Here is a 19,774-nt window from a genome sequence, read left to right as displayed (position 1 = left end):
ACCCTCACACACACTGACTTATACACCCTCACACACACTGACTTATATATCCTCACACACACTGACTTATATATACCCTCACACACACTGACTTATATATACCCTCACACACTGACTTATATATACCCTCACACACTGACTTATATATACCCTCACACACACTGACTTATATATACCCTCACACACACTGACTTATATATACCCTCACACACACTGACTTATATATACCCTCACACACTGACTTATATATACCCTCACACACACTGACTTATATATACCCTCACACACACACTGACTTATATATACACCCTCACACACACTGACTTATATATACCCTCACACACACACTGACTTATATATACCCTCACACACACACTGACTTATATATACCCTCACACACACACTGACTTATATATACACCCTCACACACACACTGACTTATACACCCTCACACACACACTGACTTATATACACCCTCACACACACTGACTTATATATACCCTCACACACACTGACTTATATATACCCTCACACACACTGACTTATATATATATATAACCTCACACACACACTGACTTATACACCCTCACACACACTGACTTATACACCCTCACACACACTGACTTATATATACCCTCACACACACTGACTTATATATACCCTCACACACACTGACTTATATATACCCTCACACACTGACTTATATATACCCTCACACACACTGACTTATATACACCCTCACACACACTGACTTATATACACCCTCACACACACTGACTTATATATACCCTCACACACTGACTTATATACCCTCACACACACTGACTTATATATCCTCACACACACACTGACTTATATATCCTCACACACACACTGACTTATATATACCCTCACACACACACTGACTTATATACACCCTCACACACACTGACTTATATATCCTCACACACACACTGACTTATATATCCTCACACACACTGACTTATATATACCCTCACACACACTGACTTATATATACCCTCACACACTGACTTATATATACCCTCACACACTGACTTATATATACCCTCACACACACTGACTTATATACACCCTCACACACACTGACTTATATACACCCTCACACACACTGACTTATATATCCTCACACACACTGACTTATATACACCCTCACACACACTGACTTATACACCCTCACACACACTGACTTATATATACCCTCACACACACTGACTTATATACACCCTCACACACACTGACTTATATACACCCTCACACACACTGACTTATATATCCTCACACACACTGACTTATATACCCTCACACACACACTGACTTATATATCCTCACACACACACTGACTTATATATACCCTCACACACACTGACTTATACACCCTCACACACACTGACTTATACACCCTCACACACACTGACTTATACACCCTCACACACACTGACTTATACACCCTCACACACACTGACTTATACACCCTCACACACACTGACTTATACACCCTCACACACACTGACTTATATATACCCTCACACACTGACTTATATATACCCTCACACACACTGACTTATATATACCCTCACACACACACTGACTTATATATACCCTCACACACACACTGACTTATATATACCCTCACACACACACTGACTTATATATACCCTCACACACACACTGACTTATATATACCCTCACACACACACTGACTTATATACACCCTCACACACACACTGACTTATATACACCCTCACACACACACTGACTTATATACACCCTCACACACACTGACTTATATACACCCTCACACACACTGACTTATATACACCCTCACACACACTGACTTATATACACCCTCACACACACTGACTTATATACACCCTCACACACACTGACTTATATACACCCTCACACACACTGACTTATATACACCCTCACACACACTGACTTATATACACCCTCACACACACTGACTTATATACACCCTCACACACACTGACTTATATACACCCTCACACACACTTGACTTATATATATATAACCTCACACACACACTGACTTATATATACCCTCACACACACTGACTTATATATATAACCTCACACACACACTGACTTATATACACCCTCACACACACTGACTTATATATACCCTCACACACTGACTTATATATACCCTCACACACACTTGACTTATATATATAACCTCACACACACTGACTTATACACCCTCACACACACTGACTTATATACACCCTCACACACACTGACTTATATATACCCTCACACACACTTGACTTATATATATAACCTCACACACACTGACTTATACACCCTCACACACACTGACTTATATACACCCTCACACACACTGACTTATATATACCCTCACACACACTTGACTTATATATATAACCTCACACACACTGACTTATATATCCTCACACACACACTGACTTATATATCCTCACACACACACTGACTTATATATATACCCTCACACACACTGACTTATATACACCCTCACACACACTGACTTATATATACCCTCACACACACTGACTTATATACACCCTCACACACACTTGACTTATATATATATATATATAACCTCACACACACACTGACTTATATATACCCTCACACACACTGACTTATATATATAACCTCACACACACACTGACATATATACCCTCACACACACTGACTTATATATATAACCTCACACACACACTGACTTATATACACCCTCACACACACTGACTTATATATACCCTCACACACACTTGACTTATATATCCTCACACACACACTGACTTATATATAACCTCACACACACTGACTTATATATCCTCACACACACACTGACTTATATATATACCCTCACACACACTGACTTATATATATACCCTCACACACACTGACTTATATACACACACACACTGACCATTTATGCAGGAACTCCAGGGGTCCATTAGTCTCCATCTTCAGTGTCTCCTATTCCGTGCAGGCTGCAGCCCCTCCCCCTTCTCCCGGCACCGACTCCACACACAGCAGCAGGAGGGGGAGACATGACTGCAGGAGGATGGAGGGGGGAGACATGACTGCAGGAGGATGGAGGGGGGAGACATGACTGCAGGAGGGATGGAGGGGGGAGACATGACTGCAGGAGGATGGAGGGGGGAGACATGACTGCAGGAGGGATGGAGGGGGGAGACATGACTGCAGGAGGGATGGAGGGGGGAGACATGACTGCAGGGGGATGGAGGGGGGAGACATGACTGCAGGGGGATGGAGGGGGCCCTGCTGCTGCTTCTCTGTGCAGCTTTCTCCATGTTCCTGCTGCCACACATGAGGGCTCCTGACAGGCAGGAAGAGAGACACTCCGGAAGCTGATCAGGACCGGACCGTTCCACTTACAGTACAGGGGGAGGGGGGCCCATGAGTGTACAGTAGTTGTGTGAAAGAAGGGGCCCTGCTGCCATTCTTTCATCATTAGAGCAGTGTGGAAGGCAGCAGAGGGCCCCTAAATCTACCGATTATAGGGAGATCCTGAACATGAGGCCCACCTCTAGCTCTGGGCCCTTTAAGGGGGGGAGGGCCCACCGGGGGATCCCCCGGCCCCCTGGTGGCCCGGTCCGAGCCTGTGTGTATCCTGCAAGAGTCCATATCCAGATGGCAGTGGGATTTATTTTTATTTTTTTGTAGATAGCATCTTCTGTAATGGGTTACAATGAAGATACAATGTCTTAAGCAGATGGTGCTTACTTCTGAGTATGCGTGTCACTCCACATTTGGTTTCCCGATCCATGGCCCCCCCTCCACAGTTGGCTGCCTGGTCCGTGGGCCCTCCAAATTTGGTTTCCCGATCCGTGGCCCCTCCACAGTTGGCTGCCTGGTCCGTGGCCCCTCCACGGTTGGCTGCCTGGTCCGTGGCCCCTCCACGGTTGGCTGCCTGGTCCGTGGCCCCTCCACGGTTGGCTGCCTGGTCCGTGGCCCCTCCACGGTTGGCTGCCTGGTCCGTGGCCCCTCCACGGTTGGCTGCCCGGTCCGTGGCCCCTCCACAGTTGGCTGCCCGGTCCGTGGCCCCTCCACGCTTGGAGAGGAGCAATAGACTTTGCCAGAGATGGATGTTCTTTCTAATAATACTCTATGTACCATGAGAATCCACCTGAATGGATTGGGGACACTCTGAGGAAGGACTCTTCCTTACAGAAAGGTACAATCTCTGCCCCAGTCTGAAAAGGAGAAGGAAATCCTCCCTTGTTCCCCATTCTATAGAAGTTTCCAGCATGGAAGGTACTGGAAGAAATGATGGATCCGTCACTAAAAGGGATCATCCATCTCAGAGGTCTTGTGGATGTGGACAAAGAAGCTTGTGACTAAAGCTTCTCTGGCAGCACCTGTGGGTTTACCTTATGATGCCATATTCTCGACAGTTTCCGATCCAAAGAAGGTAAGTTGTTGGTGAACGTCCATAGATCTACAGTTCTAAGTAAAGAAGGTTCCATAGGGAGAACATATGCTCTGTGCTCCCCCTCCTAGAGGAGACTAACCATGCTAGATGTGAGAGACACAGATCTACATGTTCCTGGCTACAGAGAAGACTGCATACACCTGCATGTACCTGGCTACAGAGAAGACTGCATATACCTGCATGTACCTGGCTACAGAGAAGACTGCATATACCTGCATGTACCTGGCTACAGAGAAGACTGCATACACCTGCATGTACCTGGCTACAGAGAAGACTGCATACACCTGCATGTACCTGGCTACAGAGAAGACTGCATATTCCTTTGCATCTTTCTGAAATCCCCTCAGCTCCCTTTACACTCACTAAGGTTACCTGCCGGGCCTGGGATGACATATATCTATCCTAAGATAAGAAGGGAAGTAGATGGGACACTCTTCTATGTCATGTCGGCTGTAGTCACCATCTGGAGAGAATCCAAGATCACCATTGTCTCCTTCCTGCACGAGTGATTGTTAATTGTCAAAAACTTACAGTACTATATTTTCACCTACCCGTAACCATTCCTGGGTCAGGATTCCTAGAACTCCCCAATTGGTGTCCCTTCACCCAATGATGATTGTCAGGTCTCATGACGTCTGCAAGCAACGAATTGAATCGGCAGGTTGGCATATGTATCCCCGTGCAGCAGATGCTGTCAGTATGGGACCAAAGAATAAACAGCCTACATTGGGTTACGGTTTATACCCACAGATACAAGGGCCTCAACATTTTCTTCAGTCAGTGGCAGACCAATCTCGCCATCAAAGGGGGTGGAGGCAACCACCGATCCATCTAACAAAGGGTGAGACAGGCGAAGAAGACTGTGTTCCTAACAGAAGTGGCTGTCATCCAACATGTGAGAGATGAGAGCGGTAAGTGAGCTCCAGTCCACTTCAGCATATCAATCTATGGGGAAGCTATCGGAGTAAGATCCAGAACCCATCTACAGTGCTGCATATCCATCTATGGGGAAGCTATCGGAGTAAGTAACACATCTACAGTGGTGCATATCCATCCATGGGGAAGCTACAGGAGTAAGTAACACATCTACAGTGGTGCATATTCATCTATAAGGAAGCTATCGGAGTAAGATCCAGAACACATCTACAGTGGTGCATATCCATCTATGGGGAAGCTACAGGAGTAAGTAACACATCTACAGTGGTGAATATCCATGTATAGGGAAGCTATCGGAGTAAGTAACACATCTACAGTGGTGCATATCGATCGTCAGAGCTGCATGTGATCAGTAGCATTACTGTTAAAAGCAGAAGCTGTTTTTGCATGGACCAAGAGATCTTTCCAGCAACAAGGGAAGTCACAATAACTTAATGTAAAAGGCTAAAGCCATGATATTACCCTGACAGAAGAATGGTCTCTGGACCAGGAGATGTTCTGGTGAATCGCCAGATATTACAGCGACCCATTGGTCCCATGGCCATTTTGGGTAAAACCAGGATGTGTGGTTTTAACTCCTAAAAACTACTGTGGACAACAATAAGTAGAAGTCTTGTAAAAAGACAATACAGGATCAATCTCATTAATCCTGGTAGCCACAGATTGGCCCAAGAGGTCATTGTGGTAATTGTTGGTCTCTCCTGATGAATATGTCCAAAAGGACATTTTGGAGACTTCCCCAGAATCCTCAGTGTCACAGAAGGGCAGATTGTGTCGGGGTCTGGACCACCTAGGATTGACGGCCTGAAGATTGACAGGCCTGATGAGCTGAGGCTTTTTAGAATTGGTGGTAAACATGATTCTGCTATTAAGAGCAGAACCCACAAAGAGAACGTCCCTGAGGGTGAAGGACATTGTCTATCCTGGTGTGAAGAATTGGACTTATATCACTGGCTATAAAGGCGATCCTTCGATTTCTCCAGGATGGGTTTGAGAATGGGCTGAAGCTGCGACCGTCACAGTACATGTCTCTGCTCTTTATGCTCTTCCAGACAGCTGACTGTCCCATAAATCCCTAATACAGAGATTTATTAAAGCTACGCAAAGGATTAAAGCCACTGTAATGGATCCAACTCCAGGTGGGATCCAGGACTCGTCCTTCATCACCTTGCACGGCTCCATTTTGAGTTCTTATCTTTAGTTGAATTAAAATACCTGACCCTCAAGGTGCTTCCTAGTAGCTATTACATCTGCTAAACGCAGGAGGATGTTCAGACATTAGGAGCCACTGAACCAGATCTTGTTATCCTTCAGGACTTTGTCTTTTACCCTTAAGGTTACATAGTAACATAGTAAATAAGGTTGAAAGAAGACAAGAGTCCATCAGGTTCAACCTAGGAAAATCCTACTGTGTTGATCGAGGAAGGCGAAAAACCCCTATGAGGCAGAAGACAAACGCCCCACCACAGGGAGAAACTCCCCCCCCCCCTCCCCCCTCCCCCAACTGCAATGGCAACCAGAACAATCCCCGGATCAACGTATCACCAGAAATCTAATGCCCATAACTTGTAATATTATATTGTTCAAGAAAAGCATCCAGGCCTCCCTTGAACTTATTTACTGAATCAGCCATGACAACATCATGTGGCAGAGAGTTCCACAGTCTTACCGCTCGTACAGTAAAGAACCCGCGTCGATGCTGATGATGAAATCTTCTTTCCTCTAGACGTAGAGGATGCCCCCTTGTCATTGTTACAGACCTAGGAGTAAAAAGACCACTACAAAAATCTCTGTACTGTCCATTCATATATTTGTACATTGTGATCAGATCGCCCCTAAGACGTCTTTTTTCTAGCGTAAATAACCCCAAGCGTGATAACCTGTCCTGGTACTGTAACCCACCCATTCCCTTAATGACCTTTGTTGCCCTCCTCTGCACCCGCTCTAGGTCAGCTGTGTCCTTCTTATATACCGGTGCCCAAAACTGTACACAGTATTCCAAGTGTGGTCTGACCAGTGATTTATAAAGAGGCAAAACTATGTTCTCATCTTTAGCATCTATACCTCTTTTGATGCATCCCATTATTTTATTAGCCTTGGCAGCTGCTGCCTGGCACTGATCACTAAAGTTGAGTTTACTGTCCACCAATACCCCCAGGTCCTTTTCGGAAGAAAAGGTTCCTTCCCTATCCAACATTACTCAGCAGATTGAGTTACCTGTTTTTGCCTAAATTCCTCCAATGAGGAAGCGTTACAACCGAGCACTCTGGATGTGGGCGGAGCCTTGGGCCTGTGCTCTCTGGTTGTGGGCGGAGCCTTGAGCCTGCGCTCTGGTTGTGGGCGGAGCCTTGAGCCTGCACTCTATGGACGGGGGCTGAGCCTTGAGCCTGCGCTCTCTGGTTGTGGGCGGAGCCTTGAGAGTTTATTTAGTGAGAACCAGAGAAGTCCGAAGATTTTCTGTATCTTTTTCAGGAAGGAACAGTGATTGGAGTCCTCAAAACCACTTTATCCAGATGGATACGGCAGACTGTGTGTTACCAGGAGGTGAGAGTCCAAGTACCTGAATCCATTAAGGCCCTTACCACAAGGGCAATGTCTACATCCTGGGTGGAGGAGATGTGCATGCCCATTGATCAGATATACAGAACTGCATTGTGGTCTTCTTATACTTTTGGACATTAGAACCTCTGGGCAACTAATCTTGGTAAACCGGTTCTCATGGCTGCTGTATGATTCTCCCACCCTTTATGTGATCTTGCTATATCCCCATTATGTGCTGCTGCTTAGGACGTAAGGGAAAGTGCAATTTTATACTCACCGTAAATTCTCTTTCCTGTAGTCCGAAGCAGCAGCACAAACTAACCCTCCCTATAAAAGTGCATCATACCCTGAGTGTTTGGGTTATGTTTTCCTAGATCGTTAGAAGTACACAAGGAGGCTGGGTCAGCATAGGGCCTTATAGGCGGGGCAATTAACTCTTTATTGCTTGTTACCATCTGTCCTATCATTGCAGGAAGATAGAATCTTCCCCATTATGTGCTGCTGCTTCGGACTACAGGAAAGAGAATTTACGGTGAGTATAAAATTCCACTATCTTTTACTAAAAGTATCATGATGGAAGGACAATAGCTGGTTGCTAGTGTTGGATGAACTTGCCTAAAGTTCAGGTTCTGCTACATTTCCGAACCTGTACATTCAGCATTTGACTCCTGGCATCTGGAGAAGTTGGATGCCGCCCTAGTGGGCCCTGGAAAACATGGATACAGCCTATGGCCTATGGCTATATTCATATATTCCAGGACTCCATATGGCTGTAGCCATGTTTTCCAGTGTGGCATCCAACTTCTCCAGCCACTGTAGTCCAATGCTAAGCATTCAGATATGGGGTATGTAGCCGAAACCAAACTTTTAGCAAGTGTGCTCAAGTGATCGCAGAGGTGGCAGTCGGACATCTGCTCATACAATATTGAAGGTGTATTCCAAGGATTGGCCATGAGTTTCCGAGCCTGGAAAACGTCTTTATTCCCATAACCCGTTGGTTTGTCATGGTGGCGTGCAGGATACATGGAGATGGGCTGCCTGTTACCTGATGGCTGTCGACTTCCTTTAGCAGCTAACATTCAAAACTACCCGGCAGGCTGTGTAGTATAATGTAGGAACAGTATTCAGGAGATGGGGGTCCAATCCCAAGAGGATGCAGGAGCACTGAGCAGCTGTAGATTACTAAATACCAGTCTAGTGGTATTGTTATGTAGATAATTTAAGTTTTTAGCTTAACATTAACCTGTCATTGTGCTTTGTACTCTGTGTACTTGGGTTCCTAGACGTCACACATTCTTTATCATTTTTGTGTCTCTTTTGGTTTCATGAAGGTCCGAAGAACTCAGGATATCACAACACAAATGTACAATTTGCCCTGTCCAGCTCCTGGAGCAGCGGGATGTGGAGCGCCGTTCTGGAGTCCAGCCCAGGGAATTCACTGCGCATTATCATGTCCAGCCCGGCAAACGCCGTCATTGGGAGATACGACCTGACCGTTCAGATTACTGTGATGGGACATACGAACACTTACTCACTGGGGAAATTTATTCTGCTCTTCAACCCCTGGTGTCTAGGTAATCCTCACACGACCTCACCAGCGACATACAATACATTGCTGCTTCCACTTTGCTATTTAGGGAGTCGGGTTGGAATAATTTGATTTTATTAATGGATTTTTTTTTTTAGGACATTTAAATGTAAAGCAACTAAAGATCAACCTCAATCAAAAAGTGAATGTTATAAGATAGTAGAAGTGAAGTTATAAGATGGTATAGGTGTACGTGCCGTTATAAGATGGTATAGGTGTATGTGCCGTTATAAGATGGTATAGGTGTACGTGCCGTTATAAGATGGTGTAGGTGTACGTGCCGTTATAAGATGGTATAGGTGTACGTGCCGTTATAAGATGGTATAGGTGTACGTGCCGTTATAAGATGGTATAGGTGTATGTGCCGTTATAAGATGGTATAGGTGTACGTGCCGTTATAAGATGGTATAGGTGTACGTGCCGTTATAAGATGGTATAGGTGTACGTGCCGTTATAAGATGGTATAGGTGTACGTGCCGTTATAAGATGGTATAGGTGTACGTGCCGTTATAAGATGGTATAGGTGTATGTGCCGTTATAAGATGGTATAGGTGTACGTGCCGTTATAAGATGGTATAGGTGTACGTGCCGTTATAAGATGGTATAGGTGTATGTGCCGTTATAAGATGGTATAGGTGTACGTGCCGTTATAAGATGGTATAGGTGTATGTGCCGTTATAAGATGGTATAGGTGTATGTGCCGTTATAAGATGGTATAGGTGTATGTGCCGTTATAAGATGGTATAGGTGTACGTGCCGTTATAAGATGGTATAGGTGTACGTGCCGTTATAAGATGGTATAGGTGTACGTGCCGTTATAAGATGGTATAGGTGTATGTGCCGTTATAAGATGGTATAGGTGTACGTGCCGTTATAAGATGGTATAGGTGTATGTGCCGTTATAAGATGGTATAGGTGTATGTGCCGTTATAAGATGGTATAGGTGTATGTGCCGTTATAAGATGGTATAGGTGTACGTGCCGTTATAAGATTGTATAGGTGTAGGTCTGTAATGACGCGCATTTACCCTGGAACGTGAGTACACTAGTGCACACCATGAATAGACCATATACAAGTTAATCATCTCCCACATGTAATAAGAACTATTGAACCAGAAATAATATCTGCTGCAAAACATCTTTATAAGCAGATCTGTCAATCAAAAGCAGAGCATTTTTGGGAGCAAACCAGTCAATCGCTTGAGACACTGCTGACATACACAAACACAGATTTACACCACTGTCTCAGACACTACTGACAGGGCCGTTTTAATACACTGGTGGGCCCAGTGCACAGACCTCAAGAGGTCTCCTTATAAAGCTTAACTGAATTATATTTATCAGGTATTATCACTGGTGCATTATACTCAGTGCATCAGGTTTTATGACAAGTTATAAAAAGGGAGTATGGTCGGGGAGCATTGCTATGTCAGGTACAATACCCCTAAATCTTTATGAATAATGGAGAGTGAAGCTAGTGGGGGCACGTACATAATATCACCACTGGAACAGTTTCTGGCTATAACAGGTTCCCAATGTAGGGAGTATGGGTGTGTAAGCTCCTGTGTCCCCCAAGTCCTCCTCCTAGTCTATAGGAGGACTGGGGGCACAGGAGCTTACAGACTAGGAGGACTGAGGGGGACATAGGAGCTTACACACTAGGAGGAGGACTTGGGGGACACAGGAGCTTACAGACTAGGAGGACTGGGGGGGACACAGGAGCTTACACACTAGGAGGAGGACTGGGGGGACACAGGAGCTTATAGACTAGGAGGAGGACTGGGGGGGACACAGGAGCTTACTAGGAGGACTGGGGGGGACACAGGAGCTTACAGACTAGGAGGACTGAGGGGGACACAGGAGCTTACACACTAGGAGGAGGACTGGGGGGACACAGGAGCTTACAGACTAGGAGGACTGGGGGGACACAGGAGCTTACAGACTAGGAGGACTGGTGGGACACAGGAGCTTACAGACTAGGAGGAGGACTGGGGGACACAGGAGATTACAGACTAGGAGGACTGGGGGGGACACAGGAGCTTACAGACTAGGAGGAGGACTGGGGGGACACAGGAGCTTACAGACTAGGAGGAGGACTGGGGGGGACACAGGAGCTTACAGACTAGGAGGAGGACTGCGGGGACACAGGAGCTTACAGACTAGGAGGACTGGGGGGGACACAAGAGCTTACAGACTAGGAGGACTGGGGGGACACAGGAGCTTACAGACTAGGAGGACTGCGGGGACACAGGAGCTTACAGACTAGGAGGACTGGGGGGGGGACATAGGAGCTTACACACTAGGAGGAGGACTGGGGGGGACACAGGAGCTTACAGACTAGGAGGACTGGGGGGGACACAAGAGCTTACAGACTAGGAGGACTGGGGGGACACAGGAGCTTACAGACTAGGAGGAGGACTGGGGGGGACACAGGAGCTTACAGACTAGGAGGACTGGGGGGGGGACACAGGAGCTTACAGACTAGGAGGACTGGGGGGGACATAGGAGCTTACACACTAGGAGGACTGGGGGGGGACACAAGAGCTTACAGACTAGGAGGAGGACTGAGGGACACAGGATCTTACAGACTAGGAGGACTGGGGGACATAGGAGCTTACAGACTAGGAGGACTGGGGGGACACAGGAGCTTACAGACTAGGAGGAGGACTGGGGGGGGGACACAGGAGCTTACAGACTAGGAGGAGGACTGGGGGGGACACAGGAGCTTACAGACTAGGAGGACTGGGGGGACACAGGAGCTTACAGACTAGGAGGAGGACTGGGGGGACACAGGAGCTTACAGACTAGGAGGACTGGGGGGACACAGGAGCTTACAGACTAGGAGGACTGGGGGGACACAGGAGCTTACAGACTAGGAGGACTGGGGGGACACAGGAGCTTACAGACTAGGAGGACTGGGGGGACACAGGAGCTTACAGACTAGGAGGAGGACTGCGGGGACAGGAGTTTACAGACTAGGAGGACTGGGGGGACACAGGAGTTTACACACTAGAAGGACTGGGGGGGGACACAGGAGCTTACAGACTAGGAGGACTGGGGGACACAGGAGCTTACAGACTAGGAGGAGGACTGGGGGGGACACAGGAGCTTACAGACTAGGAGGAGGACTGGGGGAGACATAGGAGCTTACACACTAGGAGGAGGACTGGGGGGGGGGCACAGGAGCTTACACACTAGGAGGAGGACTGGGGGGACACAGGAGCTTACAGACTAGGAGGAGGACTGGGGAGGACACAGGAGCTTACAGACTAGGAGGACTGGGGGGGGGGGACAGGAGCTTACAGACTAGGAGGAGGACTGGGGGGACATAGGAGCTTACAGACTAGGAGGACTGGGGGGACATAGGAGCTTACAGACTAGGAGGACGACTGGGGGGGACACAGGAGCTTACAGACTAGGAGGACTGGGGGGACACAGGAGCTTACAGACTAGGAGGACTGGGGGGACAGGAGCTTACAGACTAGGAGGACTGGGGGGACAGGAGTTTACAGACTAGGAGGAGGACTGGGGGGGACACAGGAGTTTACAGACTAGGAGGACTGGGGGGGGACAGGAGCTTACAGACTAGGAGGAGGACTGGGGGGACACAGGAGCTTACAGACTAGGAGGACTGGGGGGGACACAGGAGCTTACAGACTAGGAGGAGGACTGGGGGGACACAGGAGCTTACAGACTAGGAGGACTGGGGGGGACACAGGAGCTTACAGACTAGGAGGAGGACTGGGGGGGACACAGGAGCTTACAGACTAGGAGGAGGACTGGGGGGGACACAGGAGCTTACAGACTAGGAGGACTGGGGGGGACACAGGAGCTTACAGACTAGGAGGAGGACTGGGGGGGACACAGGAGCTTACAGACTAGGAGGAGGACTGGGGGGGGACACAGGAGCTTACAGACTAGGAGGACTGGGGGGACAGGAGCTTACAGACTAGGAGGACTGGGGGGACAGGAGCTTACAGACTAGGAGGAGGACTGGGGGGACACAGGAGCTTACACACTAGGAGGACTGGGGGGACACAGGAGCTTACAGACTAGGAGGAGGACTGGGGGGGGGGACATAGGAGCTTACAGACTAGGAGGACTGGGGGGGGGGACATAGGAGCTTACAGACTAGGAGGACTGGGGGGGACATAGGAGCTTACACACTAGGAGGACTGGGGGGGGACACAAGAGCTTACAGACTAGGAGGACTGGGGGGCACAGGAGTTTACAGACTAGGAGGAGGACTGGGGGACACAGGAGCTTACAGACTAGGAGGAGGACTGGGGGACACAGGAGCTTACAGACTAGGAGGACTGGGGGGACACAGGAGCTTACAAACTAGGAGGAGGACTGGGGGACACAGGAGCTTACAGACTAGGAGGACTGGGGGGACATAGGAGCTTACAGACTAGGAGGACGACTGGGGGGGACACAGGAGCTTACAGACTAGGAGGAGGACTGGGGGGACACAGGAGCTTACAGACTAGGAGGACTGGGGGGACACAGGAGCTTACAGACTAGGAGGACTGGGGGGACAGGAGCTTACAGACTAGGAGGACTGGGGGGACAGGAGCTTACAGACTAGGAGGACTGGGGGGACAGGAGCTTACAGACTAGGAGGAGGACTGGGGGGACACAGGAGCTTACAGACTAGGAGGAGGACTGGGGGGACACAGGAGCTTACAGACTAGGAGGACTGGGGGGACACAGGAGTTTACACACTAGAAGGACTGGGGGGGACACAGGAGCTTACACACTAGGAGGAGGACTGGGGGGGGGACATAGGAGCTTACAGACTAGGAGGACTGGGGGGGACATAGGAGCTTACACACTAGGAGGACTGGGGGGGGGGCACAAGAGCTTACAGACTAGGAGGAGGACTGGGGGACACAGGAGCTTACAGACTAGGAGGAGGACTGGGGGACACAGGAGCTTACAGACTAGGAGGAGGACTGGGGGGACACAGGAGCTTACAGACTAGGAGGACTGGGGGGACACAGGAGCTTACAGACTAGGAGGACTGGGGGGACACAGGAGCTTACACACTAGGAGGACTGGGGGGACACAGGAGCTTACACACTAGGAGGAGGACTGGGGGACACAGGAGCTTACAGACTAGGAGGAGGACTGGGGGGACACAGGAGCTTACAGACTAGGAGGACTGGGGGGGCAGGAGCTTACAGACTAGGAGGAGGACTGGGGGGGCACAGGAGCTTACAGACTAGGAGGACTGGGGGGGGGACACAGGAGCTTACAGACTAGGAGGACTGGGGGGGACACAGGAGCTTACACACTAGGAGGAGGACTGGGGGGGACACAGGAGTTTACAGACTAGGAGGAGGACTGCGGGGACAGGATCTTACAGACTAGGAGGACTGACTCAGACCTTCTAGTCTGTAAGATCTTTTGACCCCGGGGCTTATCGGGACATACTCCGGACAGGTCCGGTGAGCAAATCCTCTGTCGTGGGCCCCCAGCTTCAATTCCCCCCTCCCCCCACCTGGCTACTACTACTTACATCCATGGTGCAGGCGCTGCTCCCGGCCTCCACACACTCTGCCTGGGGAGAGGCTGGATGCTTGTGCAGTCCGCACTGCCTCCTGGCCCCCCCCCCCCCCCCCCCCCCGCAGACAGGGCCAGCAGAGCATGGAGGGCAGCCTGGAGCTGCTTCCTGTAAGACCCGGTCACTCTGTCTCACAGGAAGCCGCTACGGTCCTCCTCCTTCCCGACCACCACCAGCCCCGCACTGCCACAGGTGTCACAGAGCGCCCACACTTGTGTCTTCAGCTCCTTCCCCTTCACTGCTCTCCTCAGCGGGGGGCCCCTGTCACGTGATCTGAACTAGGGGGCTCAGTGCACGTGCACCATATGCACCTAGGTAAAAGCGGCCCTGACTACTGACATATACATACACAAAGATACATACACACTGACATATACATATATACCCACGGATACATACACACAGACATATAAAAAAAAATACACACACACACACACACACCCCACTTAGAGCTGTCAGGCTACTGCCTCTTCTTCCTGTAGTGGGGCTGATCTCCTCACAGTAGTATTCAGGACCTGTGGGTCATGTGATCAGGTCCTTTGTCACTCTTCTCTGTGTGCAGGAAGCTGGCAGGTCCTGCTTTTCTGAACGTCAGTGGCCGATCCCTCTCCGGGCCCCTGGGGGAGGGGATGCTGTCAGTGGCATACCATGACAGAAACATGCTCCATATTTGCCGAATGTCATAGTGATACCACACATAACCCACTTGCTTGTTGATACTTTCTAGTATTAGCGGCTGAGGACTGTTAACGCTTTCATGCAGAATTAGTTATGTGCCATTAGTTATTGTTGTGCCCAAGAGTCCTGAATCGTGAAATGTACTCTGGGAGTTACCGTGAATGTCTGACCCACATAGACTTCAGATCATACAGTTGTACTAGTGACCACTTTAAACCTCAGATGCCAGGTTGCTATTAGCCGGGTTCCTGTGGGCTATCCTCCCATGGAGCAGGTTGCTATTTGCCGGGTTACTGTGGGCTATCCTCCCATAGAGCAGGTTGCTATTAGCCGGGTTCCTGTGGGCTATCCTCCCATGGAGCAGGTTGCTATTTGCCGGGTTCCTGTGCTCTATCCTCCCATAGAGCAGGTTGCTATTTGCCGGGTTCCTGTGCGCTATTCTCCCATAGAGCAGGTTGCTATTTGCCAGGTTCCTGTGGGCTATCCTCCCATAGAGCAGGTTGCTATTTGCCAGGTTCCTGTGGGCTATCCTCCCAGGTAGCAGGTTGCTGTGGGCCGGGTTCCTGTGGGCTATCCTCCCATAGAGCAGGTTGCTATTTGCCGGGTTCCTGTGCGCTATCCTCCCATAGAGCAGGTTGCTATTTGCCAGGTTCCTGTGGGCTATCCTCCCATAGAGCAGGTTGCTATTTGCCGGGTTCTTGTGCTCTATCCTCCCATAGAGCAGGTTGCTATTTGCCAGGTTCCTGTGGGCTATCCTCCCATAGAGCAGGTTGCTATTTGCCGGGTTCCTGTGGGCTATCCTCCCATGGAGCAGGTTGCTATTTGCCGGGTTCCTGTGGGCTATCCTCCCATAGAGCAGGTTGCTATTTGCCGGGTTCCTGTGGGCTATCCTCCCATAGAGCAGGTTGCTATTTGCCGGGTTCCTGTGCACTATCCTCCCAGGTAGCAGGTTGCTGTGGGCCGGGTTCCTGTGCGCTATCCTCCCATGGAGCAGGTTGCTATTTGCCGGGTTCCTGTGCTCTATCCTCCTATGGAGCAGGTTGCTATTTGCCGGGTTCTTGTGCGCTATCCTCCCATGGAGCAGGTTGCTATTTGTTCGGTTCCTGTGGGCTATCCTCCCATAGAGCAGGTTGCTATTTGCCGGGTTACTGTGGGCTATCCTCCCACAGAGCAGGTTGCTGTGGGCCGGGTTCCTGTGGGCTATCCTCCCATGGAGCAGGTTGCTATTTGCCGGGTTCCTGTGCTCTATCCTCCTATGGAGCAGGTTGCTATTTGCCGGGTTCCTGTGGGCTATCCTCCCATGGAGCAGGTTGCTATTTGTCCGGTTCCTGTGCGCTATCCTCCCATAGAGCAGGTTGCTGTGGGCCGGGTTCCTGTGGGCTATCCTCCCATGGAGCAGGTTGCTATTTGCCGGGTTACTGTGGGCTATCCTCCCATAGAGCAGGTTTCTGTGGGCTATCCTCCCATGGAGCAGGTTGCTATTTGCCGGGTTACTGTGGGCTATCCTCCCACAGAGCAGGTTGCTGTGGGCCGGGTTCCTGTGGGCTATCCTCCCATGGAGCAGGTTGCTATTTGCCGGGTTCCTGTGCTCTATCCTCCTATGGAGCAGGTTGCTATTTGCCGGGTTCCTGTGGGCTATCCTCCCATGGAGCAGGTTGCTATTTGTCCGGTTCCTGTGCGCTATCCTCCCATAGAGCAGGTTGCTGTGGGCCGGGTTCCTGTGGGCTATCCTCCCATGGAGCAGGTTGCTATTTGCCGGGTTACTGTGGGCTATCCTCCCATAGAGCAGGTTTCTGTGGGCTATCCTCCCATGGAGCAGGTTGCTATTTGTCCAGTTCCTGTGCGCTATCCTCCCATAGAGCAGGTTGCTGTGGGCCGGGTTCCTGTGGGCTATCCTCCCATGGAGCAGGTTGCTATTTGCCGGGTTACTGTGGGCTATCCTCCCATAGAGCAGGTTTCTGTGGGCTATCCTCCCATGGAGCAGGTTGCTATTTGCCGGGTTCCTGTGGGCTATCCTCCCATGGAGCAGGTTGCTGTGGGCCGGGTTCCTGTGGGCTATCCTCCCATAGAGCAGGTTGCTATTTGCCGGGTTCCTGTGGGCTATCCTCCCATAGAGCAGGTTGCTATTTGCCGGGTTCCTGTGGGCTATCCTCCCATAGAGTAGGTTGCTGTGGGCCGGGTTCCTGTGGGCTATCCTCCCATGGAGCAGGTTGCTATTTGCCGGGTTACTGTGGGCTATCCTCCCATAGAGCAGGTTGCTATTTGCCGGGTTCCTGTGCACTATCCTCCCAGGTAGCAGGTTGCTGTGGGCCGGGTTCCTGTGGGCTATCCTCCCATAGAGCAGGTTGCTATTTGCCGGGTTCCTGTGCACTATCCTCCCAGGTAGCAGGTTGCTGTGGGCCGGGTTCCTGTGGGCTATCCTCCCATGGAGCAGGTTGCTATTTGCCGGTTTCCTGTGGGCTATCCTCCCATGGAGCAGGTTGCTATTTGTCCGGTTCCTGTGCGCTATCCTCCCATAGAGCAGGTTGCTGTGGGCCGGGTTCCTGTGGGCTATCCTCCCATGGAGCAGGTTGCTATTTGCCGGGTTACTGTGGGCTATCCTCCCATAGAGCAGGTTTCTGTGGGCTATCCTCCCATGGAGCAGGTTGCTATTTGCCGGGTTCCTGTGGGCTATCCTCCCATGGAGCAGGTTGCTGTGGGCCGGGTTCCTGTGGGCTATCCTCCCATAGAGCAGGTTGCTATTTGCCGGGTTCCTGTGGGCTATCCTCCCATAGAGCAGGTTGCTATTTGCCGGGTTCCTGTGGGCTATCCTCCCATAGAGTAGGTTACTGTGGGCCGGGTTCCTGTGGGCTATCCTCCCATGGAGCAGGTTGCTATTTGCCGGGTTCCTGTGGGCTATCCTCCCATGGAGCAGGTTGCTATTTGCCGGGTTCCTGTGGGCTATCCTCCCAGGTAGCAGGTTGCTGTGGGCCGGGTTGCCATAGACTTTCCCATGTCAGTGCTAGGTCTCATACTGAAGGAGCGTCTAAAGGAGAGCCGGATTGTTAATCTCCTTATCTTCCTGACAGATGATGAAGTGTACATGGCCAATGAAGAAGAGAGGAAAGAATATGTTCTGAATGATCACGGTGTCATATTCATGGGGAATGACAAACATATTTCAGGCGTTGGTTGGAACTATGGTCAGGTAACAAGCGACCACCGACAATCCATTCATATATCTGAGGGATTTACCTGGGTTGTAACTTATTTCTTTTTCCAGTTTGAAAACAACATTCTGAACATCTGCCTGAACATCCTGGACAGAAGCCTTAACGCTCACAAAGATCCAGCGTCCGACTACTCCCAGAGACACAGCCCTATCTATGTGGGGAGAGTTGTCAGTGCCATGGTAAGTCATCACTATTTAGCAAATCTAACTGTCCGCTTTCTTTTGGATTCGGGCAGCGCTTTAGGTTCAGCATTTTCCTGATTTCCCTCACAGGGGACATTTATCAGGACTGGCTCATATGTCACTCTTAAAGCACTGCCCCCTCTTAAGGCCCAATTACACAGAACGATTATCGGCCGTATTCAGTCGATAATCGCCCTGTGTAATAAACAACAACGACCAGCCGACATGAACGATGTCGGATGATCGTTGTAGTCATTTGTCTTTCAATATGTTGAAAGACAAACGACTCATATAGCAGCGATCTGCTGCTGTCTCTTCTTGGAACAGGACCTCACCGGGCCGCCCCCTGGCTCTCACCCGCTCGCTGCCGCATGTAATAGCAGTGGCAGCGAGCGGGGAACGAGGAGCAAATGAGCGCTGACAGTGCTCGTTTTCTCCTCTCACTCGCCCCATGTAATAGGAGCTTTAGTAAAGCCGTCTGGCACTGTGCAGCAAATCTGCACATCAGGAGATTGGGGGATACAGCTGGTGTACGCCAGGGAGAAGGCAAGAATCTGACCCTTTACCCCGGCGTATGCCAGGAA

The 19,774-nt window shown here is 49.9% G+C and overlaps 1 protein-coding gene across 1 annotated transcript in view; it reads left to right on the top strand.

Annotated features, from left to right (window-relative positions):
- LOC138772051 (protein-glutamine gamma-glutamyltransferase E-like) overlaps positions 1 to 19,774 on the top strand; it is a 79,374-nt gene that overhangs the window by 34,261 nt on the left and 25,339 nt on the right. Inside the window, exons 3-5 of the mRNA XM_069952143.1 lie at positions 9,297 to 9,539; positions 18,865 to 18,983; positions 19,059 to 19,187. Of these exons, the coding sequence (XP_069808244.1) occupies positions 9,297 to 9,539; positions 18,865 to 18,983; positions 19,059 to 19,187 (491 nt within the window). The remainder of the gene's footprint in view (positions 1 to 9,296; positions 9,540 to 18,864; positions 18,984 to 19,058; positions 19,188 to 19,774) is intronic.

Source organism: Dendropsophus ebraccatus, chromosome 14 (genome assembly GCF_027789765.1).
Source record: "Dendropsophus ebraccatus isolate aDenEbr1 chromosome 14, aDenEbr1.pat, whole genome shotgun sequence".
NCBI classification, from domain to species: Eukaryota; Metazoa; Chordata; class Amphibia; order Anura; family Hylidae; genus Dendropsophus; species Dendropsophus ebraccatus.
This window is presented reverse-complemented; position numbering and strand designations above follow the sequence as displayed.